Source organism: Temnothorax nylanderi, unplaced genomic scaffold, assembly GCF_030848795.1.
Source record: "Temnothorax nylanderi isolate EJ_2023f unplaced genomic scaffold, tnyl_v1.0 TNYL_tig0001_pilon, whole genome shotgun sequence".
Taxonomy (NCBI): domain Eukaryota; kingdom Metazoa; phylum Arthropoda; class Insecta; order Hymenoptera; family Formicidae; genus Temnothorax; species Temnothorax nylanderi.
Window position 1 is genome coordinate 964,338 of NW_027249063.1, and position 23,299 is coordinate 987,636.

At 41.6% G+C, this 23,299-nt stretch overlaps 1 protein-coding gene across 2 annotated transcripts in view; it reads left to right on the forward strand.

Moving 5' to 3' along the window:
- Positions 1 to 23,299, forward strand: part of LOC139771392 (uncharacterized) — a 282,189-nt gene that overhangs the window by 214,963 nt on the left and 43,927 nt on the right. For both annotated transcript variants that reach the window (XM_071704165.1, XM_071704252.1), the window contains exon 13: positions 20,805 to 20,930. In XM_071704165.1, coding sequence (XP_071560266.1) covers positions 20,805 to 20,930 — 126 coding nt within the window. The remainder of the gene's footprint in view (positions 1 to 20,804; positions 20,931 to 23,299) is intronic.

Here is a 23,299-nt window from a genome sequence, read left to right on the forward strand (position 1 = left end):
AGCGACTTTTATTACCTGTGCTGTAACTTCAGTCGTAATGTGTATATATAGATGCCCACTTTGTCGCGACGACGCTTCGCACTCGTTTGCAACACTCTCGCCCGGCATGGAATATTGCGGTACACGTGGTCGATCGAGAAAACGCAATCACAGAAGCGTGGTCGTAATTTGCGCGGGATTCCTCGCCAGGAGTAGTCATTATCGTCCTCTCTCACAGACAATCTTTCCCTTCCAACTGGCGTAGGATGCTCTGGCCCACTCGCAAAACTCGTTTTCTAATTTGTTGCGCAAGATAAAGAGATTATTTGGCGCTATTGCATATTGAAAATATAGAATTATATCACTTGAACATTTTTCGAATTTTTGTCTAGTTTCTTCATTGTAATAGGATTCCCTTTATACTAATAGAATGTAAGTTTAAAAGATTGTTACAAAGGTATGCAATGTTTTATTTAGAAAAATTGTAAAAGACAGTTTTTCTGCTATAAATGTAATTTCAAAATCATCAAAAGTATAATAACTACATCTAGTATGAGTAGAATATACAGCAGATTTTTATTTTTAATAGAGATGCTTATAAATTAATAATTAACTTATAAATAGTTATTTATTCGATGATAAAAAAATTAAAATTTATTACGATAATATGTTATTATTAATGAACCATTTATATAATGTGGCATACACTCTTCTGCCTAAATATTCTAAATTCACATTGTTTTCGCCAAAGCAGCTGCGCACTTCTTTTGCGGAACTCGTAATTTCTTCCTGTAAGAACATCAATATACTTATTATTTCAAAGGGTGGCGAATCGATGAGTGAATCACCAAACCCGGCACATTCTCGGATCGACGACGAGCGGAATGACTTGCCGGTTCCCGGAACGCTCTGGTATGCTAATTGCCAGGTTCGTACGTAAGTTCCATACGTGCGTATACGTGCGTGTTTCATGCACGCACGTCGCGTGCACACGCGTGTGTATCGTCCCTCCTGAGTGTAGAGTGCCTGGCCAAGCACGTCGTTCGCAGTCTAAGCCGGCTCTTTCTACCTCCTCTTCTCCAGCGGTCAGTTGACTCCTTTTCCAGGGATAAATGTTAAGCCTCTAAGAGCAGAAGCTATAAACTTTCAGGGATTCTAAGTAGAGGTCTAACGTATATAAAAATGCATTAGAGAGAATTGTATCTCTCTTCTTGGTATTTCTGTCTCTCTCTCTTGCGTACCCTAAAAACACCCTTTTAGGCCGGTTTACAGTGAGTCGCGTCTCGGAGTCAGATGTTGGAACGCAGCCGATTATCCAATGAGAGAATTTCCTTCTCGAAAACGAATTTTTCTCATTGGACCATCGGCTACGTTTCGATTGCCCCCGACACAACTTACACATCCATTGTAGTCCCGGCCTAAAAACGCTTTTAGGCCGTTTCCACAATACGTCGCTGTCAGGTATCGGAACGCAGCCGATGGCCCAATGAGAGAAATTCTTTTTCGAAAATTAGTTCTCCTCACCATTGGACCATCGGCCGCGTCCTGACATACGACTTATTGTAAACCGGCCTTATTAGATCGTCCTGAAGGGTCTTGGAAGGTGGAGGATGTGTCTCGCAATCAAGAGATTGAAAGAATAGCGTTGTTGCTTCTTCTTCGTCAAGCAAAAAGTTAGCAATGAAGGACTGTTTGTTGATAGTGTTACTCCTAGCAATCGTGTCGAATACATTCGGGTTTATTCAGTTTTTGACACAAAGCAGAACTCTTTCGCAGGAGCCGCGTGTGGTCGAAATCGTGAAATGGCGTCAGCCGGTCTGTGTAATGCCTGCGAAGGACATTCCACCGTGTCAAATCCGGGTTGAATACGACGAAAACGAGTATTCGAGGGCAAAGAAGTCCGATCAAACAAAACCAATTAAAGCGGAGACAAGTCATGCCGTCCTCTGGAAGGACGGCGGGATTATTAACGACAAAGAGACATTGCATAACGATGATGTTCGATCCTCGCTCGAATCCTCGGAGTTGGTAATCGACGACGTCCAAAAATTGCCGGACCCCGATAGGAAGTTGCTCTTCGAAACGCCAGAACTATATATCGAATGGCCACCCACCAGATGGAGCGAACGTTCGAGCAGATCAACTCAGAAACGTATTTCTATCCCCGAGATCAGACCATCGCAAACATACGTCACGAAGGTATACGACTTGCCAGTGACCGCTACTTTAGTAGCACACGGATGCATGCCAGATGTCGACTTTCCTTTGTGCGCGGGCCATCAAGCGAGTCCTCCACCGGAGATCGTTCTGAAGACCAGGTCGGGAGAAGACAAGTTAATTTCCAAACTCATAGAAGATCATAAAAAGATCGTATCTTTCGATTTGACGCCCAGTTTTGAAAAGTTGAATAAGTTGCGTGATCCTTCGCGTGTGGCTGCATTTCTCAACACGTTAATAGATGGGTCCTTTTATACTAGTACATATCTTATGCCCTTGGTAGATCTCTTGTTGCCAGAGGATTTTGACCTGTTTGACGAATTCTGGAAGAAAGAAGATGTGGGGTATCCAAAAGATGTGCAAGATCCCTGCGATAAAGCGAGAAAAACGAGCGTCCTTAAATTTCAACTTCGCATTATAGCAAATGCTAACTATGCAAAAATGCTTGATGAAGTAGAAGCTTGCTTGCAATACCTTCGTACTAAACAATCAACGATGGGCATGAAACAAAAATCACATGACAAAAGTACCACATTATCACCAAGGTCTCAGCCCAAAGGCTGGTTGGACACGTACCTACCCTGGATAGGTTAACCTATACATATCTCTGAAGTTAAGTGGAGCCGTCTTTGCAATTTGCTAATTAACTCTGTTCACATTATTTGTTAGATGAGAAGTTTATACTTCAAAATATATTAATCGTAATATACCCTGGTGGAAATCTTCTCATGGGTAGGCAAAAAAGTCCCAATTCTCCCCATGAGTATCTTCCCTTTTTTGCCTACTTATGAGAAGATTTCCACCAGGGTAATGAAAGATCAATGTGTAATATTGTTTATCGCTGTAGTTTATTTTAATGTGTCTGTTTTGTAATTAATATCTTTATAATGCGTAATTACAAAATAAATTGATAGTGAAGTTACTAATTAAAATATAAAGAATTATAATTATTTTGTAATTACGCATTATAAAGATATTAATTACAAAACAGACACATTAAAATAAACTACAGCGATAAACAATATTACACATTGATCTTTCATTACCCTGGTGGAAATCTTCTCATAAGTAGGCAAAAAAGGGAAGATACTCATGGGGAGAATTGGGACTTTTTTGCCTACCCATGAGAAGATTTCCACCAGGGTAGAATATAAGTCTTTCGCCAGAAGTTCAGAAGTCGAGTGACTTTAGTCGGCTATCAGTATCTTCCATGTAACCATTTAATGGCTTTATATTTTTATATTTTTCAAGACTATCCGATATAAGTTCTTTCTTGATCGTGGTGCTCTACAGATCACAGAATTCCATAGTCGATCTGCCTCCCTCGACACTGTTTTCCATAGAATTTCTAATATTTCATTGTATTCTGATATTACTTTTAAATGCGTTGTACACTCGTTTCTTTGCTACTTTCGATAACATTATGAAATTAAAAGATAGTTTAGAACACAACGATTGTATGTACAATTATTGTTACAAAATATTCTGGGCAATCTGGGCATACACATTTTATTGACATACATTTTCACTTTCTTATATATGTAGGTATGTATAATATAAAGAATATATACATGTATGTATATATTCTTTTTTTTTAATGCGGCATTAATTTGTAAGGCATGAAAAAACAATAATGGTATTAAGATACTTGGCTCTATATTTCTTAATTTTTTTTAATGATGACGTAAGATAATTTACTTATACGATAATTAGGATTACTACAATATTATTTTATTACTGTCATAAAATTTGATGTATAATATTACTATCAAAAGTATTGTTATGTTTAACGACGGCAGAAGCAACGATCATATTATTGTATTACTTTCATTATTTACTACAGTCTATTGCTAAATTGCTCACTGCTTAATGCTAAAGAATTTTTTATTTTTATTTTTACCTATATCTCACTTTGCAGTCTTCCGTTGAGCTGTATGCGTGTATTTATTCTTTCAACATATTTTTACAAATGTCAATCTCTGTGAAATATAGGTATGCTATTTTATATATTCCATATAATTTACAATGTGAACACATATTACATGCATTATAAATTTAATAAAATTATTTTAAGAAATTATTTAGTAGAAGTTTAAGTCTGTCATATGTAATTTACATCTTGAACATATACATTAAAATTGACAAATTTATACCCGATCAGGTACATTAAATTTATTAATTTTAAGATTTGTCTCTGTCCCTCCTGTCCGATATTGAAAAACATATAGAGGTGCGGAACTCACTGTAAAGGCGCGGTTATGGTATCGAGAATCCTGTTTTTCAACTCACGATGTCCCGTCGCGCGGGAGACAAGTTTTGCTGGTAGACTGCCAGGGTGATTAATTCGATTCGCTAATTAAACGGAATAAATTGTCATTACACGAGAGCTAGAAATGAGGGAATAGTAGACGTGGTTTGATCAGCCGGTTTCTTTTTAAATCGGTCGCTAGAGCCCGGAGAGAAGAAACGTGTGCGCAAAAGAGAAATGATGGAAATTATATACGTTCGTCTGTTACGGATATTCTCGTTTGCTTCGGCGTTGGTAAAAGAAAAAAATCTAATTGATACGTATGATAATACGCGTGATTACTCAGGTGTTGTAACGTTCCTGGACGACGCACGGCGCGAGAAACCACGAGGATTCATCCGTGCGGATAAGAGAGCGCTCTTCATGGCAGCGATGCTATCATAATTAATCTCGAGGCGAGGTGGGACGTACGAAGTGGGCTGTGACAAATTCCCGACGGTATCGGCCGCAAGTAGCTCATTATTATCGCTACTTCTGCGCCCGGTGTTGTCTCTGCCGATCCTAATCGACGCCGATCTCTATGGCGGGTACCGTCGGCGTCGTTTCGCTGCATCACCGCGCGTGGAGTTGCATCTGCAGTTTTATCCCGGACAAAGCTACGTATGCACACTCGCGTCTTCTGGACGATCGCCCGGGGTGATCTCCGATCCGCGTGCGCAGATACCGGCGCCAGGGCATATTATCATTGCTTAGCCGGCGAGCGGCATTAACGTACCGATACAACAATGTTTAATTCATACTTCAGAGAACGCACGCACGCGCGCGACGGGACCAAAGACCCCACGGTGCTCGTTAAAAGAATCGGGAGGAACGTTGGAAATTTGTTGCGATCTAATAACTCCCGTGCGGGTGTTTAATCACTCTAAGAGACTAATTAAAGCCTGGAATGTGGTATCCGGCCGTTAACAATGAGACGATCGTTCTCAGGAAACGAGGCACCCGCTACGCGAATCTCACACGGAAGGGCGCCTTGACCTTCGAATCCGGTTCATGGACCTATTGCTGTTATTTTTAGCTATCAGGAAGAGAGAGAGAGAGAGAGAGAGAGAGAGAGAGAGAGAGAGGGAAAGAGAGAGCATTCCCTAAAAGTGCTGCATATTGAACGCGGCCGATCTCTCGTGAATTATGCGGCACGAGTTCTCGGACTCTCCGCTGCCGGTGGTCATACTTATTCGAGGTCCGTTCGCTGGACGAAGATCCTTATTACAAGAAATAGCTTTACGAGACCCGGTCGCGTCATTAAGTATGCATGGCCCGACCGCAGGCACGACTCTGCGTCTCGAGACGTTCGCGGAGCATGGGACCTTTTAATCTCCCACCGATCTACCACGGTTCCACTCTTCTACGATTTCGTGATAACCGAGGAATCGTTTCTTAGCTTACCTTTTTACTTGCGAATTTAAACGGTGGATGTATTTCCGTTATATATTTTTTTACGTAATTGGATATAACATTGAATAACATTGTTGCTACGAATACAATCTTGTCGTGAAATAAAATTAATGTTCGTTATAATTCTTGTGCAACATTTTTCATTAGCGCCGATCAGTTGCAATGATAATATATCATCCGTTTAATGCGACGTAATTTTCTATGCGCATATTTTAAGGTGACATGTTATTGCAATTCTTATTCGCATTTGGTTAATCTGCATTCACGGGCATATTTTTATGTATGGGCATAAAAGTCTGACAATTTAGATGCACAAAATAAAGCATATTTATTTTTAAAATTGCATACATTAGTGATTAAATTTTAATATAGTGGTTTCAAATAATACATACAGCTCAAATAATAACAATAATACTTTAAATGAGTTAACTTTTCGATATAGCTATTTCGTAGTTATATAGCAAAAAAATTTGCTATTAAGAAAAAAGAGCATATATGATTATTTTAAGTAGAAATATCAACAGAATATATAAATATATTTATTCGTAGCACGTAAAAAATCTGAAGAAAATAAATGTGATTTTAAAACAAAGATATTTAACGGGAATCTAAAGAAAGTGCAGGATCTCTCACACCTTCAATCGCGGCGATCAGACTGCGTCGCGTCGTCTCGTCTCGATCTCGTTCGCCGCTGCATGCATCTCTGAAAATCGAAGGTAAAAGCAGGGGACGACGTGCCAGGAGACTCGTGCATCGCAGTAGGTGGGGCGTGTGGTTCCCAGTGTAGCGTAGGTAGGTACGTCTTAACCTGAGATCAGCCCGGGCATCAGTAATCCCTTCTCTGCCGCAGCATCCGAGTGCGGTAACGGACGTAGCGCGCGAGTCGGAACGGAAACCGGCATTAAGCATCACAAGCTCGCTGTGTCGGCGTGTCGTCAATAACCGCTCGTGGTCTCGTGGCAAGTGAACGCATCGCGTTGCATTCCTGCGCGATCGAATGCACCGCACGCACGCACTCGGAACTGGTCCCTCACAACGCTCGAGGAAGCAGCATCCCCGCTGCGATCGTTCACGTTGTTAACTTGACTCTTTGGAGCGAGCTTTCCCGAGATTCCGGAGCTTCGGAGTGGATGACAAGTTGTTGTAAAATATCGCACGGACGAACGATTGAAAAATATGCTGTTATATGAGATCGGGCCGTGGAATATCTTGTAGAGACATTCCTCGTTGACACGTATAGATACGAGTGAGTCGAAGTGAGTCGGTTGCTTATCATGATTTCTACATTTCGTAGTTTAAGAATTTTCACACGCGCGGTATAGTGTTCTAAGTAAGGCGTTTTTTTCCTTAATTTCCGGTCGTCGTTGACAGCGATTAATTTCTACTTCTGAATTAATGATGTATCCCCTGCCTGTCTATCGGTCGAACAATGTTACCTTGTGTGCGAACGTTCTTTCAATTACAAGCCGTCGTGCAATTTAATTGACAAAAAAAGTCCGTGTACATCGATGCACCGTATCCGATAACAGCGCCCGCTGTTCGTCGCGTAGTCCGCTATTAATCCGTGCTCCATTCATGAATTGGTCATGGGGAAAGTATCGCGCACGGCGCGCCGCTTTCTGGGGCGTTTCACGTTCGATGACCCACAATTTGCGCAGCGCCCGTTCGCCCGTTATCGTCCTTCGCGTATCGCTTATCCGGGGAACATCCAGTATCATTAAACGAAGATATCTCTTTTCTCGACCGGCCGAAGACTTACGGCCGATCCTTTATCGACGCGGTCCCCTTCCCTCAGGCTACAAGCGACGTGCTTCGTCGAGAAAAAAGTGTTACGGACACCGGCTTCGGAGGATCCTTCACGGATTGCCGGCGAGATACCGATCGCGCCACTCTCGGAGGGCAGCGCGACAGGTACTCGAGAGTTCGGTTTTCGACGTTGGACCGGTCCGCCGCCAGAACGCTCGTCCTCCGGCGGGCCGTGATGACTTTTCGAGGTGTTCCCCGCAACGTCGCGGTCCCTCGCCGGAAACCGTGCTGTGTGGTCTCTTAAAAAAACTTTTCACAGAGCCACCGAACAAAGCGGAGAGTGCCGCCAGTGCTATAAAGCGAGAGAAAAGGGGGAAAAGATAGACGGAAATGAGAGAAGGTGGTGGCACGACTCGAAGAAAGGGTCTCCCTCTCGTCCTCTCGAGACTCCTGAAGTGATTTACGCTTCGCCAATGGCGTCTTTTGTCTACCGAACTACCTGCCAGCCGTGTTTGATTCTCGCAATATACTACGCGCACCGCGAATTATATCTCGCTGCCGCGACAATAATTCACGGTACCGAAGTGACCGATCAGAGACACGTTTCATTTCTTCTCCCGACGTCGTTAATGTCTCCCGTGAATAGAGCGTACCTATTCTATACCGGAAATCGCCGGCTGTCGCGGAGTTTTCCGGCAGGTAAACTCTGCTTACTACGTCGCGCAGATAGTTCGTTGGATAACGAAAGTGGCTCGATCGTTGCATCGAGTGAGTATGACGTAGATAATCTCTGGAGAAACTCGTGATTTGTGTGTAGAGGCAGCGATGGATCCGACTGATGCCAATGTGATTGGGCAATGTAACGACGCAGCAGCGATCATTTGCATACTCGTAATTTCATCTCGATGATTCCTAGGTTTCGAAACGTGTTTTGTAAGAGGAGAAGCTCTACTTTTTAAGAATCATAATAGAGTTACGAGAGTATGTAGGATCAGAACAGAGTAAATATAAAATAATTAGTTCTGTTTCTGGTTTTTTACATCTATGATTATAAGATTTGACGATTTTATTGTTTTTGTCGAAATTACAAATTGGCGTTCTAAAAGGTTGCTTTTCTTATTCCGTGAGAGCGAGTAATATCGCGCGATACCCCCTTAAAAAAAAAAAGGTAAGAATTATTAAAGCACGTCGTGCGTGCGATACAAAGAATTGTCTCATAGTGCCGGATCGAAAGGGTGACAACATCCGCCGGCTCGAACAATAGTTCTCATTCTTGCTAAACGCTGTTTTGTAAACGGGAAAAGCGAGCATTGTGAAACCGTCGCGTCGAGAGCGTGTAAACGTGTGTACACGTGTAATTAGTTTTCACGCTCGTGCATTGGCACTGAATAGCTTAAACAGCCGTCACATAAGTGGTCCTGTTACATGCGGCCTTATCTTATCGAGAGAACGCTGTGTCATGCATGATAGCGTCTCTTGCTTCGCTTCGCGTTCCTTGAAATTGCTTCTTTAATCCTCCCCCCTCGTAAATAACAGCCGGACGGGAGGAGGGAGGAGGACGACGAGACTTGATGGCGTGCATTAGGGTGGAGTCAAGCTTTAATATCGCTTAGATTATATAGGATGTCCCTAGAACCTTGGAGACACTTTATTGCAGATGTTCATCCGTTAATTGTCAGATAAGACCCTTTTGCGATTATGATCGATCACTTTGACTGACGAAGATAAATAACAAGTCTATATATATATATACAATGAGTCTAAAATAAGCAATAATGTAGAGTGTCTCACTAATTAAAACATAATAAAAATTTAACGTCATAATTTTTAAAACTTCTAAATCTTTGTTTCACAAGTATATCAGCTATAGCAGTGTCTCTACGAATTTACTTTGAAATATACGAATTTACTTTAAAATATAATTTATTTTAAAAAATCTAAATATACAAAATTCGCTTAAAGATGTTTACTATAAGACAGCTACATAAAAATTTAAAAAATTTAATTTTTGTCAATGGATAAACATTAATTTTTTCCTGTATCAGTGAGAATCTTTGCATTTGGTGCAGCGAAAGAGAGCCTGTCGATAGTTATCAGACTGGAATATCGATACGATTGAAGAGAGAAAGGAGCACTTTATTTACGAGATCGTCGACGTCCTTTTATAAGTCCGTCGACTCGAACGGTATCCCGTTTTCGGTACTGCGCGAAGGGACAGTTTCATTTTATGGGCTTAACCGGCTGAACGTTCTCACGGGAGGACTTTGCCAAGGAAAAATGTCGTCGGGCCGTCGTGTAATCGCCTATAAACAGAACGAATGCAATCGATTAACGGGCGGCGGCAACATAAGAGATAAAACTTGGTTTCTATCGGAATCGGAGATGGCACCGACGTCTTTTTTTGCACCGCAAATTAGAACCTGCGAACAACCGGCAGACCGTCGTAACGAGCGTCTGTAACCTGTAATCTGTAATCCATAACCCGTAATCTGCACGATCGCAATCTGCGGTTGTAAATTAGATTTTCAACAAAACTCTCGCTCCCGTGTAACGACGTGCGAGTGATACTTTACGAGCTCGAACGCGTATCGCGAATGGAATTCTTCTTTAAGAGCTTAATCTGTAAAACGCTTTCGGCGAATAATTTGTATAGAACGCGATATATCATTTTCATATCGGCTCAATTGAGTCATTTACGTATCTATACAATTATACACGCAATCTAACGTAGCTCCATTCGGTCGATGAAAAGAAGCAATGAAAATAGATACGCCTATTATCTGAGAACTCTACACGCGGAGTATTTTACAAGCGCACGAGCCTCTTGACAAATTATTCGGAAGAAAGGCTCGAACGCGCGAGTTGATGGTATCGAGATTTTAACATCGCGTCGGCCTCGGCGGTAATACTTCCTCGGCTCGCGGGCAAATAAATCGTAACAAACCTGGCCAGCGAGAAGCCGGGGCAGCCCTTCTCTTCTCCGGACCAGAGTACAAACAAACCATGTATCTTTATTACAGTAATAACTATAATCTCGGCTCTCTCCGTAGAGAGACCCCTTTCCTCCGTGTATGTTACACACCGGGCCGCGCAGTCCCTTTCTTCGTAGCTGCGTAATCAGTTGGCGTCTACCCCTGCCTCTATATACCGAACGCAGTTCCCTCGCTTTGAATCGCTTCCATCGATAGACGTGAACTCGGTAGTAGAATGCAGTCGGGACGCCATTAGAGCAGACGGTCCCGATGGACTCGCTGATACCGGAAGTTTAATAGCGCGATTAATGGAAACCCGGGCCGTTTTATCTAAGTTCCTGCCGAGTTCGGCGAGTCGCATTTTCGCCCATCGTTCCTCCATTTCTCGAATCTTTTCTAGAATTGGTCTTAGAACGAGTAGAGAACTTAGATACTTCTCTGCGCTCGGATATCAACTCTTTCCCCCTCACTTCGGAGCCTCTCTAATTAGAATCTCAATTGCTTTAAGGGAGAAATTACATACCTAGCGAGATATGTAATTTCGCGCGCATATCCGCCTTGATTACCGTCTTATCGCGAAAGCGGGTTGCAAAAACGCAGGGACTTCGTTATACGGTCACACGGAGGATATCGAGAAGTTAAGGATTGCGTTGTCCTTATGGGCCCACTCGTTAAGACATTCGCGCCTTTTAATGACCAGGACTGTATGCGCAACGGGTTTATGGCCAAGGGAATGTCGTACATGGTGCGGAAGCGCGAGAAGTCCGCTCGTAAAATATGATGCGTATCTTCTTATTAGGAGTAAATTGTATCCTCATTACCTCGTGCACTTCTTCTTGGTGTACGCCAGGCACTTCTCGACACGCCGGCTTGTTCTTATTTTGCTGTTTAACCGCGATCGGGGTGGTACCGACCAATCGGCGGCGCACCTGCAACGAGATATCCGCGACGATAACTGTCTCGTCGCGATGCATTCGCATTCGCCGGTCTGCATCGGAATGACATTTGTCTCGAGCGTCTCGTACCGATCTATTTACTATGACGTCCCGCAAGGAACTCGTCTGTAACTCCACGCTATTAGGAATCACCGTTGTATCGGAGCTGCACGATCGCACACAGATCGATTAATTATCTATTTTATAGATTGGATCAGATCGCTGTACCATTTTGTGAAACGACATTATATCCTGCGACACAGGATATAATCAATCGAAACGTAACAGCATGCAGATATGTATAAAATATTTACGTACAGGTAGAGATTTATTCTTTCGCAATAAAATTGTGAAAAATATTTGCGCCATTAAAAGTATAGTTATACGTGGAGGTTCGCTTAAATTCTGTTGATTTTCGTGCGACGTGCACGGATGTTAATCTTCGAGGACTATAGCGTTGATAATTTCTGGCGTGGTTAAAATTATTACGCTTCTTATGTTCCGCGACTTGTAAGTTTTGACCAGAAATATAAACGCGGTACAAATGCGCGGTACGAATGTTCCGAGCATTTAACGAATTTCCGGGCATTTAAATAAGGTCATAAATTGAAAGCAATATGGAGTCGCCAGATTTTTACCGGACTACGTAATGCGGTCCGTTGATCCGAATGCTTATGTTATGCAGACTCATGCCGGTATTATAGTGGCGTAATAAAAGCTTTAACTAGTTGCCACACACTGAGCGTTTCACTTCCTAAGCGCGTTAATGATTATGACAAAAACGTTATTTTCTCGCACGCATAAACCGACAGTCAATACCATAACTATAATTCACCCGTCATAATGTCTGCCTTCATCAATGTTTATGCAAATTGCGGAGTTATAGTTGCATGGAGAAATTAGCATCAACTGTGCTCTATGAGATGACATCAAGTAACAGTTTTCACCCGTATAATAATAGCTTTAACGTAAATGTCAATGTATATTGCTTTTGACCTTTATGTGCGCGTAGAACTGTCTGTTCCTTATTATCAATGATAATTGTCATCCTATGTGCAAACGATTAATTTAGAAAATTGGTAAGACAAACTATAACATGCACTTTAAAAGCCATCGCTCGTTTTTCTTTAGCCTCAATTGTCATTTCCCATGACTTTTTTTCTACTCTTCCATATCGGATCATTGTGCTGAGTCTCGTTTGCAGTCTCATCTTTTCTGCGACGAGGGGGATGAGAGATCGCGGTAAAAGTAGCCTTTGGCGGTGCGATTATTCATTGTGACATTGATTACGCGCATGGCACACATATATGCCGGCCCTACCATCGATACCTTTAGCCGTCCAGACGAATTTCGGTTCCTGCCTTTTTTAAATCCTATCCTTTAAATGAGCCCTTTAAACTGCGATCGCACGAAGTAATCTCGCAGCGTGCGTTACACCCTTACGGTCTCTATAAAAATCTCAAATAGCTCATGAATATAAAGTATTTCAATTTGTCTCCCCAGATGACCAACGATCGACGCGTGGAACACGCTCTATTAATCATCGGCTCGCGATTTATACATGGCGATATTACGCCCGCGACCCGCGACGCTTAGAATTAAGTCCCGGGCGAATCAATCTTCCGACAGAACAAAAGTATTATATTCGCTGGTGCGTGCGCGCTATCTCCGCTTCAGATTTTATTCACGATCGGTACTTGGTACCGATAAATCTCACCTCACAATGTTCCCACATCTCGTCTCCCTGTTGACTGATAGCGTGCTGTCACGTTCGCGTTCAACTTGACAGCACGCGCTTGTGCGGTATCGGGGAATTCGATTCGACGAACGATCTTCCGAGTTCTTCAGGGATCGACTCGGAGTAGGACGCAGGTCGCAAGAAAATGATTAACAGTTGCCGTTTATTGATATACGACGGACATATGTGACGTGGCAACTATCGTCATGAAATTATTACATTGTTCTTTTAAAATATGGCTCGATATTTTAAACAGGTTTACATAAATATAACTAAATAATTACATTTCAGGAGTAATAACGCTCGTAGCATTTTTTATATTTCTATGAATTGACTGTATTATTATTATAGATTTTGAAAAATCATTTTTTACTCCTAATTTTTATATTGGTAAATAGAGATCGCTCTGTTTTTTTTTGCAAAATATAACGTTACTGAAATATTAATATCTTTTTCATATTTTTCCACAAGACGAATTACACACATATTATTGTGTGAGATATAACATTTTATCTCTTTCCCCTCATTCGTCACACGCAATATCCGTTTCAATGACTTGATATCTAAATTACTACGTCAATCAAAATTGATCACATCGACAACCGTCCATGCGCATTTTATGTACGTTACAATTCAATTGACAGGACATACGTCGTGCGAAACGGAAATCAAATTTTGACCGATAGCGAATCGCGGATTCTCGCGTGGGCGACCCGCACCGGCGATCGACCGCGTCGAGCCATTAATCCCGGTCGGGTTCGCGGCCAGATCGGAGAAACAAACCGCTTGTCCCATAGTGAGATGGTATCAACGTCAAAGCGCGAAAAATGGTCGGACGAATAAATCGCGCGTCGAACCTCACACTGCACAGTCCCTCTCGAACGGCGGCGCCTCGCTCTCCTCTCGATTGTTCTCTATTGACAATCAATCCTTTCCAACTCCATGGGGGACGCCACAATATCATAAAGTTCTTTCCTGATCAATTTCCTGGGAACCATTTTAGCTACATCGCAATTTGCTTTATGACAGTCGAATTTATTAGCGCTTTGTGATTCGCGTGATCTTGCTAATTGACTGCAAAAAACGTTTGATCGTGCGTACATAATTAATATTTAATTATATAATATAATATAATAATTAAATAAAATGTATTTTTTTATATGGATATGGCTACTTTTATCTATTGCTTTGTTTCGACATTTATTAATGTTATTTATTCTCTATGTATGGCAATAAGGATTAATTTGTAATGTTATACGTTGACTTCAGTTACCAGAAGCCTGAACTTGTATCTGTCGTGAACAGCTAGGCATTCTAAACCTTCGCGGGTTAATTGCTTATGTATATACCTAACACTTCCAGATGTGCGGGTTAAAATTAGGTGTTAATTTTGCTCGTTAGATCGCGTTCGAGAGGCATCTCGTCGAATATTCGTGCTGCATTCAGCGGGAATGCGCGTGCGTCACGTGGACGAAGATAAATTGCGGAGCTACTCGTCGAGGGTGAAACTTTCAATTAATCGCGCTTTGAATACCGGCGACGAGTCCCTCTGTCGACAAATCGGCGACCGCGCCATTTCGCTTTTTAATCACTCTCTTGGGCATCTTGAAAATTCAAATTAACCATACGTCGAACTCGACGAACTCGATGAATCATAGCATTCTTCGAATTGTTAAATTGTTTGACTTCTCGTAAGTTACGCACCCATTCCGCGCTTTAAGAATTCGTACGAATATATCTGACGGACGCAGTCTGCGTATCCTATTCGCGCCGCGTTTCAACGAATCACTGCCGAAGCATTTCAGTATTTTACGATCGTTTCGAGAAATGGCAAAAATCGCATTAACGCATCAAGTGTGACGTATTGATTCGTAACGCATGCGATCGGCCGTAAGAAAGTAGCATGCGAACGAACCGGCGCGGATAGTTCTGTCATCGCGAATAAAAATTCGGGTCTCGGCAGCCCTCCGAGCTAAGCGATCGTGTTCCTGGTTCGTCGTCCTCTTTCCTTTCGTTCGCCGTGCCGACAAGCCGTGCCGCCGCGAATCTGGGACGATAAAACGAGGCTCGCGTCCCGAAACTCAAACGAGGCGGCGTCGTAAAACGCAGGTTTCAGGAAGGTACGTCGTTACCGCGACGAAGGTCTTCATCGCGAGGTGAGAGGAAGCGCGAGGAGAATCGTGCGCGTCTCGCTCGGTAGGTATCCGCCCGAATAAAAGCATCTCTGCGGCAAAAACTCGGGATACTTTCGATCGAATTAGCTCTCGCGTGCACGGTTTACTTTCGCGTGTACGCCCAAGTAATTAAGCGAGATACGGAGATACTTATGACTACTCGACGCGATAACAACGTTTTTTTTATTGATACACGAGATAATAAAATACGGGATGGATATCTAATTCAACCGAGATTTCAATGCTTCATGTTCTAATAATTTGATGAAGATTTCTTAGAATTTTAATTATCGCTTTTAAAGATAACAATTATTAACACTGAAGCTATATTAAAATACTATATTTAAGTAATTGCATGAATCACATGATTTGCAACGGTTTACGGATTAATAGACCTTATCAATTTTATTTTTTATGCATTTTCGGGTATTTATCATACAATGATTTGATTTAATGATAATTTCTTTCAATTTAGAGAATATAGAATGAATTAGATGTATCTCCCTTTCATATACAACGCCTGAGTTTCTCAAACGGTTCTCCAATCAAATAATCACTATCGAGATACGCCTTTTCGTGCGTCAAGCGACGATTTATCCGAAAGGCTATTCAACCTATTCAACTCTCTTGTGCATATATTGTGGACCAGGTGGTCGAACGCGTCACCCACTCCCACGTGCTTGCGGTCCGCGTCATTCTTTCCTCCAAACGTTACACGGTATCGGTAATTGGCCGGCGTTGTAGCCGGCGCGGTGGAGTCATAACGACACCGTTCGCGGTCTCCAGGGTATCGAATCGAACACGCCGCGTTTTCCATAAGCGATAAGCGATCGCGCGGGTCCACGCGCGCGTGAGAAGATGCGCCGCAGATGCGGAAGCGTCTCTCGGTACTCTCGGTAGAGAGCCGCGCGCGCGCGCGCGCGCCACGACGGAACCTAAATACCTATCGCCCGTTAGGCGTGCACACGCTCGTGCGCGCGTTTGCACGCTTTGGCGTGTGGAGGTGAGATAAAACGCACGCGGTCCATGTCGAGGTCGCGACGCGTGAGATCGCTGCATGCGGCAGAGAAGAGAAGGTGGAGGTGGAGGAGGCTCGATGCAACGTTCGTTTGCACGCTCGCACCTGACTCACCTCACCTCGCGCGCGCGGGCGCAGACACACACACACACACTCACGCACACGTGTTTACGGTATTTGATCGTCGTTCACTTAGCACGGCCCAGTGACCCGTATAACCTAAGGTCTGCTTATGATCGAAGAGATTTCCGTGTATCTTTCCCTTAACGGGACGATACGAGAGCCAGTGTTGCATCTTACGAGGATCGTTTCGGTAGTAATAGTCGAGCGGCGTGTCGAATTCATTAAAGATATTCAAATCAATGCGAGTGACTTTTTTCGTGGGCGCATATGATTTTTTCCACTTTACGCCGACAACTCCGCAGTCGTTATCGGAACCGTGTTCACCGCGAGACGAGAATTAGCATTAATGGCAAAAGGTCTTAGTTCTTGTAATACTTTCCATGGTGAATATTTATAATCTCACGAGTTTGTAGGACCTTTTGAAAGTTCATTTCGTATGGATACATTGGTTCTGTTTGAAATTCTACATTGTGTTTTTATTCATGTCAAGCAGTATTGTCAGAGATGTTGCAATAAACCAGAAGCTTAGAAAATCGCGTACAATTATATTGCCAACGGGATCAAGCGAGAGTCAAAGGGAAGGGAGGAAAATGTGGCGATAACGAGGTGCTCATCGCACGTCTCGCTTCTTACGATCTTATGGTTCTTACCGATTTCTCTCCGGAATGTGCGACGTCGAGACTGATCGCCTTCGCTAATGTCGATGAATACAACTCGGGCGTGATGATTTATAACGTTAATTTTGTAACGAGCGCACGAAACGCACGTCGCTTTGGCACGTGGTTTAGTTTTTACTTCCCACGTCGGTGCTTCGCGCGCCGCTCGATACTTTCGATCGATACGAGATGACATGGTCTTCTCGCGCTCGAGAAAGGATCTGAAAAATTCGTAATTGGGTTGAGCGTCACGCTCCGGCCGCGTCGCGCATGAAATATTCGTACGCCCGTTTTAAATACCGGCGGCTTTTAATGCATATAATTCCCGGATGATGATATATTATAATCTTTTTATGGCCGCCGCGGAGTGTGTACATTAGTTAGCGCGTGATTTAACTTTCATTTCCCACGTTTGCCTCCCCGACCGATCGATAACTCAACGTTCGGAGTCGAGTAGTTGCAAAAACGTCCGGTGTACTCGTCTGATGTATCTGCATTTAGTAAAAAAAAGAATACCAAACTTTCTGTGCCGTGATCCGTGATCATTCTTTTTCGCAAATGATTGACTTACGAATGAGCAGTCATCCTTCATCACGTGATATTCTTGCTCTTACTTTTTTTTTTAGATAAAATTTTATATTGTCTTTTATTGCATAATATCACTTTTATTAGAAAACTGTTCATTAGAAAATAAGGACATCGCATGATTCTTATTTTATATTTCTTTCACATATTTATCGTCGCGTGCATTTGGCGAAATGAAACACTCGAGCGTTTGAGTGGACACTGCACGAGACATAAATACCATTTCTAATCTCTACAATGCACATCGCGCGCGTATCCGTTTTTCGCATATTTACCTAGAAATCGCGGCGACGTGCGTGATTCTCGGGCGCGATCTATGCGTGAGATAAATCCGTACACGATCAAAAGCCGATACGCGAAATTCGCTGTCCGCTCCCACATCGCCGTCCCACAGACAAGCGGGTTTGCACACTCGAAGGATCCGCGTACGTTGTACGGAGCCGTATGCACGACATTCGATCGGCGGCTCACCTAACGCGGCCCAGTGACCCAAATAAGCCACGGTTTGCTTATGATCGAAGCGGTTTCCGTTTCTCCTCGGGCCCAATCATGCTCCTTCGAGAGGGCCCACCTTCTTCCTCGCAGAATCGAAGTCCCCTTCTTAATTCATTTCTGATGCTCGCGTGTGTATACAGCTTCTGTCTCATATCTGCAAACATCGTCAACGCGAACATCCGTTCATCTTCATTTCATCTCGGACGCAATCTTGCGTGTGATGGTACCTTTAGATAATACATCTGAATGACATGAAGTACCGTTTCAGTTTCTTGCGAGAAACATTCTATAAGACTGCGCAAATCGGCGATTTAAGCAGAAACTTTTTTTTATCTCGATAAGAAGAAAATAATTAATGTTTTAATAACGTTTGAAATTAATAACGTTTTTGACGTACAAAACTTTATTTCAAGTTTAATTCTAGATGCAACAGATCGTGAAAATACTCTTTTTCTTCTTTTCTTCTTTTTTATTCAACGTTTTCCTGACTCGTCTCGTCCACTTTCCTTCGCGGATACATTCTCCTTCAGCTGCTGCCGTTAATTATCCCCGCGTATTTTTCACTCGTTGGTGCGTCGTGGTGGGACGATTAGCCATTTATCACGCGCGACGCGCACGTAGAAGCGATCTAATTATCGGCAAGATCTTCGACGTTGCGCGTCGTCGTCGTAAATTCCCTTCAAGAAACACGCTTCGGTCCACGACCGCGCATGGGTGTGACAGGTGAAACGACCGCGACAGATATAAGATCGTGACATCGAGCCAGAGATCGTTTTTGAGTCAGATTATGCAGATGAGGCTAGTCTTCGACTAGGAAAAAGGACGGGAAAATCGGTAAATAGAATTGTGAATTGATCTTATTCCTTGATCGCGATTCTTGATTTAATCGATATTTTATTCTGTTCAATGGAGAGTAACAATAATAATATTGACGTCTGTTATTTAGAACGTCTTGATGCATTTGGATCCAGTTCCAGGATCTACGTTGTTGCAAATTACTCTTGTCGCTTTTGACAACCTGCTTCGTACAAGTTTCCTGCTTTTTATCACCTCTTTCCGTTCACGCGAATGCCTAATTAAGACAAGTGTCCGTAATATATTTTGACGTTTCGGAGATATATTGGGAGATATTACATTCCGCACACTCTTTTTTCCATCGTTAACTGTTCAACGGCAGAAATGTAGACCGTTCAAATCATCGTACGAACGATTAATATTTCGACCAGAGCGAGTATTAAGTCGTCATAAGTCATAAGCAATAATTCCCCAAGCGATACGTCGTTTGTTTGAAAGTTCTGGAGCATGACGGTAAATGTGGCAATACCGAGCGAGAGCGCGCGCGTTTGACATGGACCGATCGTTATCAGAGGATCATTTCTGTCATACGATTGTTCGATTACGTCATAATGAAGACCGTGCGATTGCATAACGAGCAATATTGCGAGCATCGGTAGGGATCTTCTTGCAGGAGAATTGCGTAAGACGTGACTAATCGTAGCGAGAGTCGTCGATCTCTAGTACAGTATTGTCTTGTTATTGTCTGTTGCACGAATTGATAATCGAAATGGATCGAAAAATCGACGTATTCTCGGCGATAGTCTACGCGCGTATCCCGTGTGTGTTATTGAGCGATATTGCCATAAATAACTCTCGTGAAGCTGTGAAGTCAGGGACAGCTGCGCTGGAAAGCCTTAATTATCCAGCGAATTCGGATGCACGGCGATTACTCACTGTCCAGCTGTACTAAATACCGTCATTTTTACACTCAGGCAAAGCTGTACGCGCTGTTCTCTGAGAACAAATTCATGTTTTAGCGCGGCTGTTTGATACAAATCCGTCCATTGTTACGAGAATTCTATTTTTCCATACTTAGCATATTCAACGTTAACAATGCGAAAGCAACGCACAGAAATTTTGAAATATGTTTTCACTTCGCGAATGTAGTATTCTTGAAGGAAAAGTTGCGGATTCAAGAGAGAGAGTACAAGATAATTGTTATGTCCAATGTGTAAATTATGTCGTCGGTTCCTTTTAAGACCGGTTACGTCTTAAAGCATCATTTCACATGTATGGTTTTGCCTGCGACTTATTCGACAACTCATTTGAAAGAAGGAAGCATAAAGCAATTGCAACTGAAAGATAGAGCATTAATTAACAATAATGTCTTACTACATCTTCGCTTTTATTTCAGAAACTGATATTTAAAAAATAAACACGATGAGATAAAAATAATCCAATGTCTTATAAATGAACTAAATATTTGAAATATATTTTTGCGCTCTGAGAAAAGTTTATTGAAATCAGTTTCTATCAATAATACATATGAAATGTGCAATATGTTTCTCTAACTAAATTTAAAAACATTTTTAATTAAATTGCTCATGATAATTGCTGATATTTAGTCTATATTAATGACATTTTAGCAATCTAAATTAATATATCTGTGTTTGATTTTTTAAATTACAGGTACTATCGTGGCTTTGCAAGAAAGGCGAGGATATTCTATCGAAGCACGCACAGCACATAGCGACGAACTTGACGTCGGCGCGTTTTCACGAGCGAGAATTCGAGAAGTTTTACTTCACGTCGATGGTAAGTAACGTTGATTGTCCCATAACAGTTAATGGAATCGAAAGGAGAGCCCCAAGAGGAATCAAGTCGCTCTCCTAAGAGAAGATTTCACTTTTTTCGCGACCCATTGAGCCGCCCGTCACGCTTCGATGCGAAAGAAATTCCGTCGCGGAGGAACCCGAAAGGTGGCTGCTGCAATAAGCGCGAGATAATAAAAGATTCCTTTGTGACAGGCGGACTGTTGCAAAGACCCCTGCCAAGTCTGCGCACTTCCTCCTCCTTTTTTTATTTATCTGCCAGCGAAATGAAGAAATAACGCGGAAGGAGTCGTGAAAGACGCCGAAAAAGATGAAGGCGAAAATGATTATTTCTCTCGCATCTGTAGACTTAATATGGTCAGAAAGCGCGTTCTTGAAATATGCGAAATAGGGAACGGCGTAAAATAATGAAGATATTCACTTTAGCCATACATTCGTTTCCGCGTAGAATGTTTGTGCAATTTAAAACTATAGGATTAAAGATAGGATCTTAATCCATTGCGCTTGAACGGATTTATCTTTGGCCGATCCATTCATGGAAGTTGAGTAAACTTTTGGAAATACTGCTTTTTGTTTAGTTATTCGTTTGTATTAATTGTTTCTCAAAAACAGTTTTACACGATTTACGTGATTTGAGAAACATGTAGCGTCAATATAAGACAGAAGGTGGATATTTATTTATAAAATAAGATCAATGTGTGATTTTTAACAAGTAAACCAGCAATATGATTTTTGTCCGAAAATTTATTTGTACCGTCAATTTATATATTATTTTGTAATATATAAATTGACTTACCTACATATAACTTGTTCTTAGAAAAAAGCAGTGTGAATATATTTAGTTGAAAATATGTAGTTTGTGAAAAAATTATCACAATTAACACTTTCAACTTTTTTATGTTTTCTGCTCTAGTTTTATAAATCTGAAATCCATGAAATCTTATATTGTTTTATTATTTAGAATAATAAAGTAAAAAAATATTTTTTATATTATTTTTTAAAAGTTGCATTTGATAGTTTCTGAAATAAAAGATAATTTTCAAAATATATGTTTCTGAAATTGATGAATATTAAGTTATTTTTTATTTAAAATAATGCATAACTATAAATGCAACAGTTCGCTATATTATCTACTAAACAACAAATCTAAAATCGTTTTCTACTCAGCCGGTAACAGATTTCTTTTTATAGTTCCTATATACATCTAATATTAAACGTACATTTACCTTTCTACAGATATTTACATTTTGAAATAATTTATTAATTGTGTGAAATAGTTTGGAATTAGTAACAGTAACAGTTATCAATAAATTATTTTTTATTCGATCGTTAGTCGAGTGATCTATGATCGGTAAGTAGATCGGCTAATCTTGTGGCGCCGTCTACTAAGGTTTCTTTTGAATGTTTCTCAAACTGATGCAAGTCTTCATAACCGACTGAGCGTGGCGCGTAAATTACAATAGCGCGGTTGTGAGTGCACTATAATAGCAACAATTACTTTCTTTTTGACACTTGTTGCCTAGTTAATCGGCAGAATCTCACCGACGTAATATAATGGGCTGATTTGATCGTGACTATTAATTTGAAGTAGCGGAGGCCGCTTTTCTGAATAAGTTCCGCAATCAGTGTCGTACACTTCACTTACTACCTAGTACCTGCTAAGATGGATGATGGAGAATCGATTAACATTCTATACAGCAGGTGAAACTTGTATATCTACTACTAAGTGCATACCGATGTCTTTTCTTATCAATTGATGGCGCGGTAGCATATTTGCGGATTCTCGCTTCCGTCCTCTGATAACGGATATTGATAGGACTTGTTGCGATCTTGACCTTTGACGGTTTTCCGGTGATTTCTCCAAACTTTCACAATCGATTATATAGTAAACATTTTTTTTTATTTTTCGTCAGAGATTGACTAGAAGGCCTGGTCAATTAAATTAGCAAATTTTTTTCTATTATATATCTATCACTTATTCTTAAAATAATCAACTTTTTGATTGTCTCGTAATCGTAATTTTGTTTAGAGATAACGCAAAGAGAAAGTAGTTCGATATCGAGAGTAATTGCATATAAATGAGAGCATATTCGAGAGATAAAAAAGCTGCGATCATACAGCACGCGCATTTCCGTAAGCTTAATTAAAGCGCGATTACGTGAAATTTAGCACAGCAATTAAGCGAGTCGAACGATCGTAAATGTTACGCTATCGATGTTACGCGACGAGTCACAACTTAGCGCGATAATAACACGTTGGGCCCTCGGCCGGTCCGTGTCGTGGAAAATTTATTGCGAAAGAAATCGGCGTTCCGCGGGCGTTTTTCCTTTTTTGCGAAAGACTAAACTTTCT